Source organism: Semicossyphus pulcher, unplaced genomic scaffold (assembly GCF_022749685.1).
Source record: "Semicossyphus pulcher isolate SPU_LCO1_2020_fin unplaced genomic scaffold, fSemPul1.0.p SCAF_4, whole genome shotgun sequence".
Lineage (NCBI taxonomy): Eukaryota > Metazoa > Chordata > Actinopteri > Labriformes > Labridae > Semicossyphus > Semicossyphus pulcher.
In genome coordinates, this window is record NW_027211715.1 from 32,508,718 (window position 1) to 32,525,487 (window position 16,770).

A 16,770-nucleotide genomic window follows, 5' to 3' on the forward strand; every position below is an offset into this window, starting at 1 on the left:
CAGAAATGTTTTACCTTTCCTTTAAGAAAAAATATTGTCTGATGGGCATGCCTACATGTTTTGCTGCATGTTAAATATGGGCACTTTTGACATTTATTACATACAGCGCATTAAATAAGACTTTTAAATGAGGCCTTTTTCACAGAAGACTTTTAGCATCACAGCAGGTAAATCGCAGGTGTTTATAGTAGCATTAATGACAGCTGTATTCCATTTAGCTACTTCAATTTCACGGTCCTGGTTGTGTGCATGCTGACTGCCTGTCAAGGCTTTCTCACACATCTAAATACCATTGAACCATTGTTCAAATTATTATTAACACCTGTGCTTTTCCACCTCTTAGAAGTCAAAATGTCCATTTAAAAAAAAAAAAGCCAAATAAATAAATATAATATTTATAATAATAATATATGGCAAATAAAAGAAGATAAAAAAATCACACATTGAATTAATCTTTTTACACATGCAAATACCGTTTCCCTTAGAAAGTATCACTCATTTTTCAAAGTTAGTCAAGAATCTCTCAATCCGAGTTGTATTGCCCGCTGTCTTCCTCGGACGAGACATAACACCGGAAGCCATGCTTACCTTGTACGGTATTTGCCTTCAAAATAATAGCATTTTCGGGACCAATTCACCAAATTAGTGTACTCCGGGTTAATGTAAAATATGAGATGACAAAGTTATCAGGGTGCAACACCAGTATGGCTGAGTTGTTTTTATAATGAAACATTAGACGGTGTCAAATGGAACACGCTGTTAAGCACTGAAACAACCACAACATTACAGCTGCAAACAATGACGTAATATCATAGACTGTATGAATAAGCGTAATATAAGGGAACTCCGGAAGTACGTTACCGGTATAAATTAACAATTACAAATAGGCAAAACATTTGTACGCTTTAACGTGGTGGTATTTGAGGTATTTTTTGGTCTGTTCTTGCAGTAAAGCAATTACGGAGGCTCCGTAAATTTCTCTTTCCGTTTGACAATTCGAGGGTATTTTATTTTGACAGTGCTACCCGGAAGTGTTTTGATAACAACAACAGTGCTTAGCTTTTAGCAGACTGAGTCCATGAATTAGCTATGTAAATGGAAAGATACGAAAACGTCAACCTTTATGTCATTTAAACTAGCGATCGAGTCGTTAATGTAATAGTTTAGTATGCCTTTTATTCTCTGTGCTTTGTAGCTTGTTGGATGAAGTTATGTAGCTCATGCAGCTAACTAGCTAATAGCTGTATTTGGGTTAACGTCCCTGCGTCAAACACAAACTCCAGGTAAAAGTAGCAAGTTATAAAAAGTGTAATTTTTTTACCACTGTACTCTGCTAATCTTAATGTGTCGTAATTACCCAAATGAAAGACTAACGGCTTGGTTATTGTCGCCCTCGTGTTTGACACCTGATGTCATGTAAAACTGCATACTAAACATTGTGCAGGTGTATCAGTATGGCTGACGACCCACAGAGAAATTTCCGCTCTGCATATTATGAGAAAGTGGGCTTCAGGGGAGTGGAGGAGAAGAAATCACTGGAAATACTGCTCAAGGATAATCCTCTGGGTAGGTAACAGTTCATATTTACCTGCAACACACAAGGGTAGCTTTTATGTTTATAAACATCCTACATGCAGGATGAAATGACTAGCAGCTCCTGTCCTGTTTGCCTCAGACCTAGAAAAGCTGAGCACCTTCAGTCAGAGGTTCCCCCTCCCCTCCATGTACAGGATCCATGTTTGGAAGGTATTGTTGGGTAAGTAATTAGGGCTGCAACTAAGAAATATTTTCATAACATTGCACATCATTTTTACAATGAATCGTTTAGTCTATGAAAGCCAAAATATTGTTAAAATGCTCATCACCATTTTCTAGAGCCCAAAGTGTCGTCTTCACATTTCTTCTTCTGTCAAACCAACTGTTCAGAATCCAAATGCTTTTCATACACTATGAGAAAAAGCAGCAAATCTTTAGATATAAGAAGCTGGAAACAGCAAATGTTTCACATTTTTGTTGAAAAATAACAGAAATGATTAAACAATTATCAAAATATTTGGCTTTTAATCGACTTATCCATTAATTGTTGCACAGACACACACACACACACACACACACACACACATATCACAAAATAGTATGTAAATCAATAATTTATGATGTTCTAAGCGTAATCTGCTCAATGATACCAAACAAACAAACTCTCCTGTCCCTGCAGGCATCCTACCTCCCCACAGCGACTCTCACCCTCTGGTGGGAGGCTACAGGAAGGAGCAGTACCAGGACATCCTGCAGGCTCTCGAGGTGATGAGATACATCAACTCTTCCACACCCTCTACCCACGTCTACCTGCGCATGTTCCAGCTGGAAGCCCAGGTGCTCCCTCGGTGCTCGGAGACCTCCGCCCCGGTAAGATGAAGCACACCCAGGGTAACGTAGTCGTGAACGAGACTGGTAAATGCATTTGTCTTTCCTTCCTGTGTTCTTTGTTCCTGTGACGTCTGATACTGATGTGTCGTTTCAGGATGAAGACAACGAGGACTTTCTCTCCATCAGTCGAGCCATGGAGGAGATCGCAGACGATCCTGTCGAATGTTATTGGCTGATAAAGTGTTTCGTCAATCAGTTCCACACAAAGTTTGGAGACTCAGTACCTCATCTGGTGAGCGCATTTAGCAACACAGCTGATGTGAGAAGTGAAAATGTTGATTGGGGTGGAATGGTTTTAGATTTTCATGGTACAATAATAGAAGGCATATTTTTATCAGTTACAATGTTCTGTAAAGGATTAAATCTGCAGGGCTTTACTTTATTTAACAAAGGATTATGTCCTAAAACAAAACAGTTCAGTTCAATAGATAGCAAATATTTGTGGTATGATAGCCCTACATTTTTTATATCATTGTATAACTATGTAACCCAATTGTTCAAAAGCAAACTAAGCTTATTATTAAGGATCTAAAATGATTTTCTTTATATAATTTGCTTGTCCCGTGTCGTGTTGCGCTTGCGTCATGGCACTCAGTGATGAGCAAGACACACATCATATGAGGCATCCTGGTTTAAATTCAGTTTATGAAACATCTGACCGAGACGTCCTGACTCGGGAGTTTGGATCATATTATTCTTTAATCTACGTCACCATGAATCATGACTGTGCTGTTTCCTGCTGTTCTGTTCTTGTGCAGCCAAAGAGCCTGGAGCATTATCTGAGTCAGGAGGAACCTCGACTGCTGAACCATCTGAAGAGCAGCGGCGCTCTCGCTCAGCTGCCCTACAGCCTCTGGTTCAGACGCTGCTTTGCTGGCTGCCTGCCCGAATCCAGCCTGCAGAGGTCAGTTACACAAAGCCAACCTGATCACCATGGCAACACACACTCATCAAGCACACACACACAGCGAAGATTAACACATTCTTTCATTCTCCTCAGCAACCTTAGATTTATTATCTTTGCAGAAACCTATGATGATGATATGTCTTTTTTTAAGAGGTCTTCATAGTACATTTCTGCCTTTGGCATCTTTGGTTTACTCATGGACCAGACCAAACCAAATGTGTCCTTCAAGATGAATTAATTAAAATACTCCAGTAATTTGAACCATTTTTGTGGTTTAAATGGCTGATAGGTACAACACCGTTAAGGGATCGCTTCAGTAGCCTCAGCTAAGAACAAAGACAAAACAAACAAAGGCTGTAATGGCTACAAAGTGTTCCTTGGGGGACCGAATGTACCCGATCAAAGTACAATCCCTGTTTTTTTGCCACTGACAGGCTCAGCATGTTAATCTATGTGTCTGGCAATATTACAGAAATGATCCCTACAGAGATAGACCTTTTTGTTAAAGAGCAAGGTGCTTTTGTTTAACTAGAAACGGCTCTGAAATCTCAGGAGTGTTGGGTTAAAGTGACAATCTGGAAGATCTCAGTTTCCTTCTCTTTGGCAGCACCTGTGGTGATAAATGGTAATTACAGGAGCACACTTCCCAGATATCCAGACAGTGCTGCATGTGTGACGTCCACGGTTGGCTCCGGTTGTAACTCTTGATTTTCCTGGCTGACGGTCGCTTTCCTTTTCAGACTGTTTGCTTCATCTGAGCGTCGAGTTTGTTTCTTCTTCTTTGGATTTTCACTTCTTGTTGAAGTTGTATCTGTAGTCATCCATCTTTTCTTTGTTTGTTCAGCCATAGTAGATTACTGTTTACTCGCAACACTTGCAGAGAGCGGAAAAGCAGCCGCTTAGCTCCGCCTACCCTCTCTGGCAGACCAACCACTGCTGGCTGATGGAAAACGCGTCACTAACTGGGCGCCGCTTGTGACACCCAGTTTGTAATACTGCAAATGCAAAGGCTTTCATCAGTCGACCATAGGCTCAATCACCTTTGTCTTACCTCATTCGGCGATCGAAACAGACATTTATTGAGATTATCACTTTAAATATGCCAAAATGCTGTGAAATTGACATTAACTCTGAAAGTTATGTTCTAAACTTTCTGAGTTGAACAGTTGGTTCGTTTCTCTGGACTTTAGAAGTTAAGGATATAAACTCACTAAGCCTGTTCGTAACAAAGCACAGCAGTCGAGCGTTCATACGGGTCAAACAAACTGAGCTCTTTGGTTATTTTCAGGGTGTGGGACAAGGTGATCAGCGGCTCCTGTAAGATCCTGGTGTTTGTGGCTCTGGAGATTCTGCTCAGCTACAAGATCATGTTGATGGGCATCAACCGGCCTCAAGGCGTCCTCACATTTCTGTGCAATGTGAGTAAAAGACATCAGTTATTGTTATTGTCCAAATAAACTGTTTTAATCCTTACATAGTAAAGGCCCACGATATCTTCCTCCTCAGATACCGCAGGAAAACACAGACGCCATTGTGACTAAAGCCATCGACTTATGGCACAAGTATTGCGGTACTCCGATGCACGCTGTGTAACCACACGGAGCTCCACAGGGACCTGAAGTGATTTCCCAGGATGCACCAGGACCTGCTCTTAACTTTGCTGAGAGACTAACAAACTGTGGCGTCTGTTTCCGCATGGCTGAACAGAAACCTCATCACAGGCTGCTTTTAATAAGCCCGAGGATGTTGGACGAGACGAGCAGTTTCCAGCCTGATGAACTGAACGATGCACGAATGGACACTGAAACCAAGAAGCTGATCAATGTGAACGCACAGGAACCGTTTGGAAAAAAGGCAAAGAGGAATAAACTTATTATTTAATAAGTTTCTTTCTTTAAGAAACTGCATACATCATAGAAGACTCACAATAAATTAATACACACATGCAGTTTTTCTGCTTTACAAAAAACATTTGAAAAGTTTCACTTTCTTTCTTTGTTATGTACAAGTTTTATAATTCTGAGAATCTTTCTCAAAACATTTCTTCACACACAAGAGACGGTTATATTCCCATCGCCTGTACATCCGCACACTCATACACACACAGTCATGACACACATACAACAGATCAACCAGTTCTCCCAGTTACACGGTCAAAACTTCCATGATCCTAATATGGACTGTAAACAATAAAAACATGGAAAGTAAGATGGCAGAGTTTTCATATTTCGTACCCAAAAAGTTTGTCATAAAAAAAGAAATACAAAAAAAAGTCTTTCTCAGAGAGTTCGGCAACATTTTACTGTCTCCAGATAAATCATCTGCATCAAAGGAAACAAGTGAATTTGGCAAATTTTAAATCCCTGTAAACAAAACGGTAGGCACAGTGACACAGTGGCTTACTGAACGCTCACCAGCGGCCGCTCTGGGATGCATTCAAGATCCCGACTTCTGCAGAAAGTCAAGTTTTGGTTAAAAAAAAATTGGGATCTAAAGTCCTGGTGGTGTTTTGAGCTTTCGAATGCAGCTCAAAAACAGACGGAGAAAAGCTGAAATTATTGCTCAGTTGATTGGTGTGTTTGTGTCAGGAGATTTTAATTTGTACTGTGACTTGCAGACGGATCATCTTGGGAATTTGACACGGATATATGGACATTTTGGCTTAAGATTCAGCTGCCGTATTTCAATTCTTCTGGCAAATTAAGACACTGAGAATAAAACTACGCCAACACAAGCATGCCCCTCAACAAAAGATGAAGTCCAGTTGAGAAAAAGAGTGAGAACAACCAACAAAACAGTCCCTTTGTACAAAAAGAAAAGGAAAATGGAGTCCCATCTTCTGCCGCTCCCTCACTTCAAATTGGCACAGATTCAGTTTGACGTCCAAAAGTGCTGCAAAGTAAACAAATCGCCGCGTCTTCCTCCTAAAAAATGAAAAGCTTTTGAATATCAAGCTGTCTGTAGAATCTCCTGAGGGGAGACGTGAGAACGGTTTGCTCCCGTTTCCTGTGACGGCCGCAGCGCAAAGGTTGCGTTCGAGTCCAGTAGGTCGATCCAAAGTCGACGCTGGAAAGGGGAGCAGTCAGCAGTCCGAGGGCAGCGGGTCGCAGTGTGAACACTCGAGGCTCAGTGTGGGAGAAAGACACTGAAACATCTTATGGCCGATGAAACCTGCAGGGAGATGTGAAGACGAACAGGTGAGTGCCTTTTTCGAACAGGTGCAGTTAAATATTTATGAACAGATTGTCATTAAACTTTGCTGCAGACAGAAGCAAAATGACACTTTGGTTCATCACTTTTAGAATGAATCAGCCCCAGCTGTGTTTCAGGCTTATTTCTAAGATGCTACAAGTACGCTGAATGTCTTTCATCAGTGCAGATAACAGCATTAAACCGTTTTCACACTTGGCTGCTCCTAATTATGGTCCGAACAATGTGAACAAAGCGCTGGTGGAGACGGGTCAGACAAAGTGCAGCTTCAACAGATAAAGGTCGAGCCAGGTCAAACAATGTAATCTGGGATGTCCTAATTTGGCCTTACACAGAGGACGACCTGTTTAAATAAACAGCACGACCCCTTCAGGACCAACTCGACTAATCGTTCGCAGGATAATTTGGAATTAAAAGAAAAAGAATCAAAGTAAACCTTCGGATGAAACAAGACCGTCGAGCTGCCAATGAGGATGCTGTTTAGATCTCTGTTAGAGAGAGATCTGACACGCACCTTCCATTACTGCTTATTGCCATAGGTGGCACCGAAGAGTGCAAAGGTACGGAAGCCTGAAGTGGACATGCATCCATGTAGCATAAATCCTCCTTTATTTGACACATATATCAATAATAAGACTGTTGTGTTGATACTGGAAACCATGACGACGTAGTGTTAAATAAATCATATGAATTCCACATGCCTCATCGCTCTGTTAGCAGGTGTGAGTGTAGCTTTGTCTCACCTGGTAAAATGACGGCTCGACTCGTGCACCTCCATCTCTGTGCTTTTAAACTCGTTCAGCTCCTTCCTGATGGCAGCCTGAACGACACACAAACACGTGTTCACATACACGACACACCTCCAGAGAACTTGAGTTAATAAGGTAAATCTGTGAGTTCTGCAGACCTTATCAGCAGCTGTTAGCCGCGTCCACGGCTTGTCCGCTCGCCTGTCGTAGTCCTGAGCCTCGGCCACCTCCACGTAGTCGCTGAAGCGGATCAGGATCTTCGCCTCCCTCAGCTCCTCCACCGTGGGCCTCTGGCTGAGCTGGAAGACGCAAGAAAAGAGGCGCGTCAGTCCAGAACTTATGAACCACATCAATGTTTTCTAACGTGTCTGTGGGGAGAGGACGGGATCGGATGGAGGGTCGTGTTTGTGATGAGAAAAGTTGGTGGTTCATCTCTCTTTGGCTGGTGTAAAAAAGTGTCACCTTTGTGTAATAATGGTTTTAATAATCTCGTTTTTCTTTGTATTAGCATCGGAGTAAAATATTAAATACTGGAAACACCCAAAAGTATAATCAATCAGTAAGTTGTCAACTATTAAATGAACCAAATGTTGACGATGGATTTGTTGGTTTGAGTTCTCTGTTTCATGACATCAAACATTATTTCAGTGCAGCAACGGAGATGGAAATCTTTGCCCACAAAGACACACACGACAGAGCGAGATTCGTTCTGTCGCCACAGCAACCATGTTCATATTTGCAGCGTTGGTTGTGAACTAAGCATCAAAGCCTCCACCTGTGAGTCCTACCTTTTTGGATAAATGTCTCTTGATCTCCCTCTTCTCCTCCTGCTCCTCCAGATCGTTTCGAGCTGCCAGGGAGAAAAAAAAAAAGAGAGCGTGATCAGCTTCACAGCGAGGAGTAATATATTATTATTATTACTATTACTGTGCACTCCTTACGTTTAAGTATGTTCCTCTGCTCCAGCTCTTCTGCTGTCGGCCGCTGACTCAACCTCCTGAAAAAATACCGACACGTCTATCAGGAAAACATTTCGCTGAGGACTCTTTGTATGAGGAGATAAAAGATCGACATTCTGATTTCTCTTGGAAAGATCTCAAACCACTTCCCCTCAGTGTGCAACTGTTTTCACTGAGTATTGTAATTTTTAGATGTTTTTGCAAATAAGGGAAACTTCATTACATGTCGAGGGTTAAATAAAAGTTTGCTGAATGATTGAAAGAATGAATGTTGTGAATTAAAGGGCTCTGATTGACTTTGAGGTGGTGCAGGGATAAACAGAAGTTGAAATATGCTAAGAGGAGGAGGTTTAAGGGACAAAAATCGACGACAGAATTAGTTGCCAGCTGTTGATAATTAGTCAGTTAGATCATCGCGCATGTTTTCAAGCTGTGCAAGGACATAACATCGTTTTCCGGAGCTGAGTTTGAGGTGTGAGCCATCTCGCATCCTTACTATCTTTGCTGAGAGTCGCGCATGCAAAGCAGCAACAGGTATAAAAGGCGGCGGCTGATGCAACATCACCGCGTCCTAAAAGTCTGGGAGCATTTCACCCTCAACGCTGCGAAGAGAGAAAGACGCCTGCAGGATTTGTAAAGTGGACAGGAGCACGTCGGTAACGTGCGAGCGTTTGAAGAGAAGGCATGATGGACTCATGGACGATGCAGACTCCAACAGATAGATGATCAGCTACTGTAGTTAACCTTAGCTATCTATAGACTGAGTTGGACTGGCTTCTTACATTAATAGAACACTGTAGTGCTACAGAAAGAACCTGATGCATCTCTCTTTTAAACATCAAGTTTAAAGTTACATCCACGCTGTGTGATTTTTCTCTTTTACATTTTCCCCTAGAACACACTTTTCTCTCCTTCTCTTGTTCTTCCTCCTTTTATTCATCTTTTGTATCAGTAGGAGCCAAAAAGTGTATTAAAATACATATTTGTGTTCGTTAGCACATGCCTGAAAGAACCTCCAACTAATTTTAAAAGCTGACAGTTAAGATCTTTATTGATCCCCAGAGGGGAAATTTGGGAATAAGAGCCATCAGGTAATTGTGCAATTAATAATCCGACCAGTCGACTTATCGTTTCAATAATCGGTGACTAGTCGACTATCAAAATAGTTGTTAGATGCAGTCCTAGTTGTGACCACTTAGAGGGTTCAAGGAAGAATCCATTAAAGGTAAACATCAACTAAAAATCCTTATTAACAAATCTTGAGGTTTGCTTTCTAATAAATGAGTTACTGTATAACATAATGCAGTTCAATCTGCTCATCTAACCATATCTCAGCACATTTCATGAATAGAAAAAGAAGGGATTCACTCTGGAGACAAATTCATCTTTAAAATGGGAGACATTTGTGTATCTGCACGTGCTTGCTGCAGCTTCACTCAGACACCGGGTCCCCTTTTAAATCCTCAGACTACATACTGCACTCCACTTTTTATTTCCCACACGTCGACTCGACACGTAGCATCTCCTCAGCGTTAATCTCCCTCCTCCTCGCTCCGTTATGACTCATAATCCATCATCTGCTCCCCTTGGCGGCCTGGTCGAATCTATCACAGCCAACATGGAGCTGAAGCACTTTGTAGGTGACGTCGCCCGCATGTGGAGGAATGTGTGTGTCTGCACATGTGTAAAATCTCTGCATGGGTTTTTGCTCCAGCAATGTCGGATCCCCTCGGCTATAGTCGGCAATGTAGCCTCTGGGGACAACGGTGAACAAGTCGGGCGTGTCCTGTTTAGCCAGTGGTTAGCGATAAATATAAGCTAACTCATGGTCAGATAGCTGCTGATGTGGATTACGTTCCGTCTGTTTTTGCTCTCGTTCCTGACTGTTTTTCCTGCCGATACGTGATTGGTCAATATTACTCGGACTACAAGCGTACTACAAACGGAAACCAGAACACCAGAATAGAGATTATTGCTGCGGCCGCTCACCGGGTCAGTTTGGTGGCTGTTTGCTGTCGAGACTCGAGCCTCTCTTGGTCCGACTGCAGCTGCAGGATGTTTTTCTCCTCCAGCTCCCTCTTGGATGGACGGTTACTCAGCTTGATGGCCAGAGAGTCCTTCCTTAACACCTTCATTGCCAGTGTGCCTGCAATGATTGAAGAAGCAACATGCATGTAATGTATCCATGCACATGGTGATCCAGACAGGACAAGCTGACTGTGAGAACCCTGTATAGATTTTCTTCCAGCAGCAAACACAAACATAGTTCTGTGAGTTATTCGTTTATTGTCTTGACGGCCGGCCGGCTGGAAACACTCAGATCCAGACATGCGGTCAAGTCTAGATATTTTGCGAAAAGTTCTTTTAAGTGGTTTTCCAATAAAGTGTAACATGACGTAAATAACGTTCCATTAACAACAATCGTTTGTGAGGCAACTCAGCTTTATATTTTCTGTTTCATTGTTTTACTTTCTTTCTTTCTTTCTTTCTCTCTTTCAGGTAAGATGTATTTCAAAGCTGTCCTTGTTTATTGATTCTCACCAGCACTTATCCTTTCCCTTTCTTTATGTATTATGTGTACAATAAAATGTGTGCAAAATAAATAAAATATATACGCGGCACTTCTGTGATTAATAATTTACGTCCCTGATAAACGGCAGCTTCATACTTCATGTTGTTTGTTCTTGTGCAAACATATGAAAACACATTAACATACAGTATATGCTCAGACACACATACAATGTATTAGCAATTCATGCATACAGTGAACTAGAATTACCGCCTTGCGGTTGTATGCCTCCACCACCATGTCCAGAGGAGGAGAGAGTACTGAGCTTTGACACATGATGCAACTATCATCACCTTAAGTTCAACATTAGCAGATCACAGAGCTCGTTGTGGATTAGCAGAGGAGCAGGAGGCCCCCTGTCCTGCTGTCATCCAGCGACAGGAAGTGAAAGGGTGGATTCACACACGTACCTCGGGGTCGAATCAATAAGAATTGTATTGGAGGGACATCATGAAGCATTATTCTGTCACAGTGAAGATGACCTTTCATGTTTTGGGTATAAAATGTCACCACTCCATCATTTTAAAACTGTTAGAAATGTGTGTGAAATTTTGTCATAATTAGCAGATTCATTCTTGAGTTATGGCCACAAGCGTGTTTTGTGAGGTCACAGTGACCTTTGACCTTTGACCACCAAAATCACTAAGTTCATCCTTGAGTCCAAGTGGACAATTGTGCCCCATTTGAAGAAATTTGAACAATTTAAGACAGAACTGACAACGGGGGAATAAAACATCACGTAGAGAAAGATAAACATACTTGTAAAAAATGTATCGTCCTCATCTTCCTCGTCATCGTCCTCTTCCTCATCATCATCTTCCTCTTCCTCGTCATCTTCCTCCTCCTCGTCGTCCTCCTCCTCCTCCTGGCCCTTGTACCTACCAGGCAGGTCCTCGTAGTCGGCCTGGTTTGGGAGGTTCTCTTTGTCGTCATCACACTCGATCATCACCGTGGGAACGGTGTGCATCATGGAGCTGCAGGAGGGAGGGAGAGCGTCAGAGGTTTGTGCTCAGTGTTGTGAAATGATATGAATAAAAAATCTATGAACAGTCTTGAGCCAACTGTGCTTGGTCATCAATCTACAGTCCAAGTATCCAAGTAGCACGTCAGTAAGAAGAGCCTGGCTTGTAGAAAATTTCTGCGCAGACAGGAAACCAATCATACTGATGGATGAGGAGGTGTGAGGAAGTGGAGGAGAGGGGAGGGAACCAGTACACTGCAGTTCATAACAGAGCAGGGGCGATGAAGACACTTTTCCATATTATATTAATATAAAATATTAGATTTTGTCAGGATTGTTTCCTTTACATGCAGCCGGATCAGCAGTAATTTAAGTTATTATACAGCTTGTCTGAAGAATTCTCCAAATTTGATGACGAACAATTACCTTGACCTAACATTACTTTAGACTATAATACCACATTATTACACGGCTGTGTTGAATACTTGATTCTGATTGGTTAAGTACGGCAATCCGAGGTCTGTTTTTTCTCGATAACAGACCGTTGCTATGAACAACAGACCGTTGCTAGGGAAGCTGCTCTAATCACACAATCCAGAGGACTAACTGTAATCGTATCAATCCGCCAAAAGAAGTCCAGTTAATTTGACGTCGGCTTGTTTACAGAGGGAAATAAGAAAAGACACAAAACAGCGGAGAGAAAGCAACAAAGGTTTAAAGACGCAAAAACTGAAGGCTGAAACAGACAGACAAGACGGCACACGAAGTAAACAAACAGAACACGAGGCGGGATACGGCGGTGTTTAAAGACGGTGAATGGAAAAAGGACTCCGACAGTGACGAGACAGAACACCTCATCAGGTGCTGCTGTGATTCCTGTGGTCCTGTTCACCGTGACTTACTTCACCATCAGAGGAAATGTTTCTATTTAATGTGAGTAAAAACAGCGAGGTTAGCTCATAGACTTAATGGTTGCTATGGACGCAGCTGTCTCTATGAGTGTAAGAGACCATTTGTAATCATGTTTTAATCAATAAAATAATTTCCAAATCAATATCTTGTGTGAAAATAATTGATTTCTAAAGTAAAACTCTGCGATAACAACCTACTCACTACACATTATCCTTACATTAAAGACTTGTGAACATGACTTCTGCCTTCTGTCCAAAAAGCCTGTAGAGTTTTAAGATCTGTGTCAGAGCTGACACATTGCTCCTCACCTCTCAAACCTCTGCATGGTGAGGGCCAGGGTCTTGTTGAGCTCCTCTATGATTCGGCTGGGAGGGTGGAGGGGCATCGTCCCGTACGGTAGGGAGTGTCCGCCCATTGGACCGTGGCCGGGAGGGGCGGGGCACTTCTGGAAGGCGAGCGGAGAGGGCTCCATGGTCCCTGCAGGTACAGAGATCAGGATCTTCTTTGGAGGTAGAGGAGGAGACAACTTCACCGACATACACGGCAGCTTCACCGGGGCTCCGTCTGCATGCAGGTGGGTGAAAGGATTAGATACACTGAGACGCATGTGTCATTAACGAGCGTGCATGCAGACAGACGTACCTGTCATGTGATTAGGTAGCCTGTTGAAGGGTTTGGGTGGTAGCGCAGGAGGTTGCTTGTGTAGCGTGGGAGGTCTGTGCGGTGACTCAGCGCCGTCGGCCGGGTACACAGTGGACTTCTTAGTGGGCGGAGCCTGGATGGATTTTTGGGCGTGGTCCTGTTGACACGCACCCTCACTGGACATCTGAAACTCCAGAGAGCCTGAGGAGAGGAAATAAAACAGTGAGATGCTACGATGAGTGGGGGAGGGGTGAGGCGATAGCGGCGCTGAGGCTCGGCCGCTTACCTCCAGCTGCAGCCGCTCCCTCCATCAGCTCAGCACCTTCACACTCTGACAGGCCGGAGCCGAGCACCGGAGAGCGTCCGTTCTCCATCTTCACCTCCTCTCGTACCGATGAGCAAGAGCCGTCTGCACAGACAGAGAGCAGAGTTAATAAAAGACAGGAAAAACTACAACTTAGGGACTCAAGTTGTGCTGATACTTATCAACAGCAGACAGTGTTTATAATCCATTAATAATTAAAGCAAGTAATAAAGCTTCACTGGTCTTAACTGTGAGAAGTTGCTATACTGTGTTTGATATTACATTAAGTTGATCATCTCTTAGTCTGGGACTTTCAAGGCTTACTTTGAGCTCTTGGAAACTTAAACAACCTTGTTTTACAGACTTTACAGACTAAACAAATCAAAAAATCCCTAAAGATATTTTTCTTAAACAATAAACAACTCATTTCTCGATCCTCCCACATGTGATCGATCCCCTCCGTTTCCTTGACCCTTACCTTTCTCATAAACCTCCTTCAGCACTCCCTTCTTGATGAGCTCCTCTCTGCTCTGGCGAGTGGACATTTTCCTCTCCAACACTGAGGGAGCAGAGACGACATGACGTCACATAAACAGCAAACAGGACTAAACCATCAGGCCACTCCTGTGCTGCTGGATACTTAAAAAACGTGTACTGCCTCCATCATTGTTGCTCCCCTGTTATAATCTTGCTCTGAGCTTTGAGGAGGCCTCAACACCGGCTCAGACTGAGACGAGATGTTTGCAGCAAAGGAGCTGAAGGATAAATAATGGAGTTTAATTATCTTTAATTTAATACATAAAGCAACATTTTAAACATTAACTGATTAATTAACCCATGTTTTCATCAAATTGAACAAAAAAACAAGGTTTAAAGCTAACAATCTTAAGGTCTGCTCGCTAACACTATAATTTATCCTGATTTTTTGACACTATTTGGTCTAGTCAAGTCTTGGTTCCTTCGCCTTATAAATAACAGCCCACACGCCTGTTTGTACTTATTTTCATAAAGAAACGTATCGCTCCTCCTGGACTCTCGCTCCTTTTTTATGAGGGTGTCAGAGACACTGAACCAAATGTGGTAAAAGTAGAGTTTTGGTTTGTTACAAGAGAACAGACTCAAACAATTACAATTGTTTGTAAGGACATAAAAACATGCAGCGTTTATCTGGAATAATTTCCTGTATTTTTTTTTAACTCGCAATAAATATCGCAAAACAAAAAGTTATAGCGTTCTTTCCAACATCGTGCAGCCTTATTGTCGCTTTTTTTCCCTGACAGTTATCAGAGAAGAGTTATTTGACTTCCATCTCTCCTCTTGAGACAGACGCTCTTTAACCAACGTGCCTGTGCCAGTTCTTATTTTCCTGGAGCACATAATTAAATCAGTTGGATGCAGAGCCTGTGAGTAATGTCCACAGCAACACACATGACGATAAGCAAATATCTGAAAAGACCAAAGGTGAATGCAAAAGGTGAGAACAACATGAAGCACCGTGGGAACAAACTGTGAGTTCCTTTAACTCCACAAAGGGGAGAAGAAATTGCAGCACAGGAACAACATTTTGCAAATGTCATGACTCATTGGAAGAACACAACACATACCTGCCTGTCCTTTAAAAAATACATACTTTCTTTTTCAGTATCAGGCCCCGATGAACCACGAATGATTGCACCACCTGCACTGACTGATGGCAGGAGTCCAGCAGTAACACATGGTGCTCTCAGCGTGCATCTACCTGTGTGCATGTACGTGCTGCACACTGCATACTGTGTTTTATTTGCATACACAGAGGAAGTAGGTTTCTGTGACCCGCTGTGACAGCTGGGAGAACAGCTTGACTGTAGGAAGCCTCTCGTCGCCCCTCTGCTGCGTCTCTCGCTGAGAACAGGATGTAAAAACCAGCTGAGAAACAACAACAGCTTCCAGATCAGACGCTCCCCTCCATCTCACAGCTTTCTGCAGGGAGCATATTGTAGCAGAGAAGCAGACATATGTACTGATACCGAGGCTAACGTCACTCCTGAGGAAAGAGTTCACGATCATCGTTTAAAGCTGATTTGTTGCTGCAGTAAATGTTTATAATCACCTCTTCCACAGCTGCTGTGTTTCCTTCTCTGATGAACGCTGTAATTATCGGCTTTAGTCGTAATGTCTGAACTGAGTATAATAAACGTGAACGGTGTACAATTAGCTTTTCAATTAGCTTTATTTTCCCCACAGACTCCTCAGTCTCCCTTTTTTATTTTGACGATCATATAGATTTATTTTCATTTTATACTTTTATATATAAAATTGTATTAAGACATATTTTGCCAAATTTTTAACACCTCTGTAAAGCACAAAGGCACATAAGAGCACTGAAGTCTGAAAACAACAGCCGAGAAGGAAGAGGGGAGTCAAACAAGATGAATGATTTTCAAGAAAAAGATCTCTGTTTCGTTCTCTTTGGCGCCACCTGTGGCGATAAACGGTAACTGCAGGAGCACACTTCCCAGATATCCAGACAGTGCTGCATGTGTGACGTCCGCGGTTGGCTCTGGTTGTAACTCTTGATTTTCCTGGCTGACGGTCGCTTTCCTTTTCAGACTGTTTGCTTCATCTGAGCGTCGAGTTTGTTTCTTCTTCTTTGGATTTTCACTTCTTGTTGAAGTTGTATCTGTAGTCATCCATCTTTTCTTTGTTTGTTCAGCCATAGTAGATTACTGTTTACTCGCAACACTTGCAGAGAGCGGAAAAGCAGCCGCTTAGCTCCGCCTACCCTCTCTGGCAGACCAACCACTGCTGGCTGATGGGAAACGCGTCACTAACTGGGCGCCGCTTGACCCAGTCTGTGATACTACAAATGCAAAGGCTTTCATCAGTGGGCCATCGGCTCAATCACCATTGAGTTACCTCATTCAGTGATAGATAGAGACTTAAGAGACATTTATTTTAAAATGAAAATCTTCTAACAAATATTCTGACTATAGACACAGAAAAATCATCTACTCTACACTGAGCTGTAGTTTCTCGAGTAAACACTCCACAGTACATTTCTCTACCAAAACAACAAAACAAAAAAACCCCCACAATATTTCATCTCAGAGGATTTCTGGTTATTTTTCTCACAAATTTATGACTTTTAAAT

The 16,770-nt window shown here is 42.4% G+C and overlaps 2 protein-coding genes across 4 annotated transcripts in view; one reads left to right on the top strand and one right to left on the bottom strand.

Annotated features, from left to right (window-relative positions):
* The first annotated feature begins 1,071 nt into the window (after positions 1 to 1,071).
* tbc1d7 (TBC1 domain family, member 7) lies at positions 1,072 to 5,211 on the top strand. The gene is made up of 8 exons (XM_069679835.1): positions 1,072 to 1,283; positions 1,445 to 1,566; positions 1,676 to 1,756; positions 2,216 to 2,406; positions 2,522 to 2,659; positions 3,186 to 3,331; positions 4,623 to 4,752; positions 4,841 to 5,211. The coding sequence occupies exons 2-8, from the start codon at positions 1,455 to 1,457 to the stop codon at positions 4,925 to 4,927; spliced, it is 885 nt and encodes a 294-aa protein (XP_069535936.1). The 5' UTR covers positions 1,072 to 1,283; positions 1,445 to 1,454; the 3' UTR covers positions 4,928 to 5,211.
* Positions 5,212 to 5,281: 70 nt separating this feature from the next.
* Positions 5,282 to 16,770, bottom strand: part of phactr1 (phosphatase and actin regulator 1) — a 41,321-nt gene continuing 29,832 nt past the window's right edge. For 2 of the 3 annotated variants that reach the window (XM_069679833.1, XM_069679832.1), the window contains exons 3-13: positions 14,119 to 14,199; positions 13,623 to 13,745; positions 13,337 to 13,537; positions 13,003 to 13,258; positions 11,581 to 11,795; positions 10,242 to 10,398; positions 8,235 to 8,290; positions 8,082 to 8,143; positions 7,452 to 7,592; positions 7,288 to 7,364; positions 5,282 to 6,505 (exon numbers count right to left, since the gene is read on the bottom strand). In XM_069679833.1, the coding sequence (XP_069535934.1) occupies positions 6,490 to 6,505; positions 7,288 to 7,364; positions 7,452 to 7,592; positions 8,082 to 8,143; positions 8,235 to 8,290; positions 10,242 to 10,398; positions 11,581 to 11,795; positions 13,003 to 13,258; positions 13,337 to 13,537; positions 13,623 to 13,745; positions 14,119 to 14,199 (1,385 nt within the window). In that variant the 3' untranslated portion in view covers positions 5,282 to 6,489. The remainder of the gene's footprint in view (positions 6,506 to 7,287; positions 7,365 to 7,451; positions 7,593 to 8,081; positions 8,144 to 8,234; positions 8,291 to 10,241; positions 10,399 to 11,580; positions 11,796 to 13,002; positions 13,259 to 13,336; positions 13,538 to 13,622; positions 13,746 to 14,118; positions 14,200 to 16,770) is intronic. The other variant, XM_069679834.1, reaches the window with a different exon arrangement.